The sequence below is a fragment of the Lycium barbarum genome, chromosome 10 (assembly GCF_019175385.1).
Source record: "Lycium barbarum isolate Lr01 chromosome 10, ASM1917538v2, whole genome shotgun sequence".
Lineage (NCBI taxonomy): Eukaryota > Viridiplantae > Streptophyta > Magnoliopsida > Solanales > Solanaceae > Lycium > Lycium barbarum.
This window is the reverse complement of record NC_083346.1, coordinates 110,270,808-110,273,533: the sequence shown is the minus strand read 5'-3', so window position 1 is coordinate 110,273,533 and position 2,726 is coordinate 110,270,808. Positions and strand designations below refer to the sequence as shown.

Below are 2,726 nucleotides of genomic sequence, written 5' to 3'. Positions count from 1 at the left end.
CCATTCGGTGCAAACGTGTGTACAAGATCAAGTATAAGGCTAATGGTACAGTAGAAAGATTCAAAGCCAGACTAGTGGCGAAGAGCTATATACAACAGGAAGATCCAGATTCCAGACCAGCACGACATATATATTTTTTCCAGTGGCAAAGATGATTAATGCTAGATGTGCTTTATTTGTTACCGTTGAGGTACAGCATTTTGGCAATAAGGGAGAGTCTAGAACATGCTGAGTAAAGCAATCAGTATGGTCTTAAACAAGCATCCAGATAATGGAATATTAAGCTCACAACAATTCTTATTCATTCTGACATTTGTCAAAGTATGACATTCTTATTTACCAAAAGAAGTGGAACATGACTTGTCACAGTTATGAGATCTATATGGATGGCCTATTAATTACAGGAAGTGATCAGAACCTAATACAGGAGGCCAAGACTACAATACATATATAAGAATTTCAGGATAAAAAATTTAGGGAACTTGAGATATTTATATGGAATTGAGTTTCTAAGATCAGAGATAGGGATATTGGTGACACAAAGGAAATAGGCCTCGCAATTGATCTCAGAATAGAGATTAGGAGGTGCAAAGCAAGCTTCAACAGCTCTGGTAGCATATGAAGTTTACAACTGAATATAATAAACATGTTGGCGGAAGTAATTATCCTTGGTTAGAAAAAGGAGTGGATACCATAAATTAGTTGAAAAGTTGTTGTATAGCAATGGCAAGGCCTAACATTTTATATGTTGTAGAAATTTTAGCTTATTACTAAGTTCTAAGGAGGACGTAGTTGCGCAACCTTCTGTCATTCAAATGGGGCCTCTTGAGCAGTGCCTAGGAAATCAATTACTGATTATTGTGTGAAATTAACGAATTCTGTAATATTTTGGAAATCGAAAAAATCAAATACTATCTCAAGAAGCTCAGTTGCGGCAGATATTGGAGCATGGCCTCAACCATTATAGAAACTATTTGGCTAGTTGGAAGAAATAGGTGTAAATGTTCAAAAGTCTGTCAGTTTGTATTTGTGATAACAAGGCAGCTCTACAAATAGCTTCCAATCCAAATTTTCACGAAAAAGGAAAGCATATAGAGATTGACCGCCACTTTATTAGAAAAAGACATAGTACAAAAGGGACTTATACAAACTAGACATGTAGCAGGTACAGAACTAGAAGCTAACAATTTTCAACTTAAGTGGTAATGTTGAACAAGTACAGGAAATACAAGTTTTACATAACTCAGTTAGTATTTACTGAGTTAGTTGTAACTAAAATAACGAATTAGTTAGAGTTAGTTACCCTTTAGTTAGAAGCTTAGCTGGCATTATAAATGGAAATTTATAGAGGAGTCACTATCTTCATTATAAATGGACATTTATAGAGGAGTCACTATCTTTTTGAAATTATCTAGTCTACTCTAGAAGAATCCCTTTTAGCCCATTTTTCTGCCGTTTGAGAGATGGTCTGTTTTTTGTTACTACAATTTTGAATACTCTCTCATTGAATAGTAATCTATATATAATATAAAGCTAGGTATAGACAAGGTGATGTGACACTTCTATATGACCACCATTCCTATTTATCTTTTTTCTCATTTTTTTGGATTTTTTATACATAATTTATTAACCAAATGGCTTTAAAAAAGCCTCACATGATATATGTTGAACTAAAGCCCACGTATCTGTTTATCAATAATGTCATTTAATCATATCAGTTACATGTGTTCTTTTGTTTTCCAGAATTAAATAATAGTATCATTTAATCACTAACCGTTTTGGTTTTGGTAAGTAAATATCCGAAAAAATAAGAACTAAGCATTTTGCTAATTCCAGCATCTTCAGCAACTTCCTTCTTCTTGGTGCAAATTTCAAGAAGAATTGAAGCTTTGCGGCATATAAGGCATGGGGAATGGGAATGGGATTGCTTTGAAGGATGAGAAGATGCCTACTCATTCAAGTAGTTTCAAGGATATCTATTTGTTTTATGAGTTGATGGATACGAAGCTTAATCATATGATTAAGTCGACGTTGCCTTTATCCAATGACCATTGCAAGTATTTTCTTTTTCAGGTATTGGCTAGCTGTGAACTCATTTCTATTTGTTGGCTTCTTCTTTTCGTCTTCTTTTCCCCTCATCACAGGTAAAATTCTTCATTTCTTCTTCAATATTTTTTAGTAACAAATAACAATGGTGTGATGTGTTTTTGTTAGTAGTAATTCGACAATATTATAACACTTTTAGTATGACGTGTTCAATTTGTTATGACTGTTATTATAAATCCGAGAAATTTTATAAAGAGGCAAACTGTTTTCTTATTTATGTTTCAAATTTATTAGAGACAATTTGATGTATATTTTGCAGGGACATCGACGAATCAAATATTGAATCATGATGAGTATTTATCTCAAACACGACATGTAAATATTATTATTTGTATTTTGTGTGATATAATACACTTTTTTCCTTTTCCTCAAATGCTTGAACACTTCTATAATAAAGGAATGATGTGTGTGTGTGTATATATATATATATATGTGTGTGTGTGTGTGTATACTGTTTTTATTTGTAATTATAAGTTCAAAAAATTTGAAATTCATCGGTGAGAACTTATTTCTTGCTAAGTGCTGAGAGTAATAGTGACAATAATGTTTTTTTCCAATAAGTCATCCTTTTGATTCTTTTTTCTCTCCTTTCAATTCACTTCTTTAAAATAATGGAGTAA

At 32.5% G+C, this 2,726-nt stretch overlaps 1 protein-coding gene across 1 annotated transcript; it reads left to right on the top strand.

Moving 5' to 3' along the window:
* Window positions 1-1,815: 1,815 nt before the first annotated feature.
* Window positions 1,816-2,462, top strand: LOC132612622 (mitogen-activated protein kinase 4-like). The gene is made up of 2 exons (XM_060326719.1): window positions 1,816-2,144; window positions 2,366-2,462. The coding sequence occupies exons 1-2, from the start codon at window positions 1,906-1,908 to the stop codon at window positions 2,394-2,396; spliced, it is 270 nt and encodes an 89-aa protein (XP_060182702.1). The 5' UTR covers window positions 1,816-1,905; the 3' UTR covers window positions 2,397-2,462.
* The last annotated feature ends 264 nt before the right edge of the window (window positions 2,463-2,726 follow it).

Excerpts from the sequence above, each read along its gene's own strand:
- LOC132612622 (XM_060326719.1), top strand. The coding sequence starts at position 1,906 with ATGGGGAATGGGAATGGGATTGCTTTGAAGGATGAGAAGATGCCTACT. Across the intron at positions 2,145-2,365 it reads TTCTTTTCCCCTCATCACAG|GGACATCGACGAATCAAATA; the intron begins GTAAAATTCTTC and ends TATATTTTGCAG.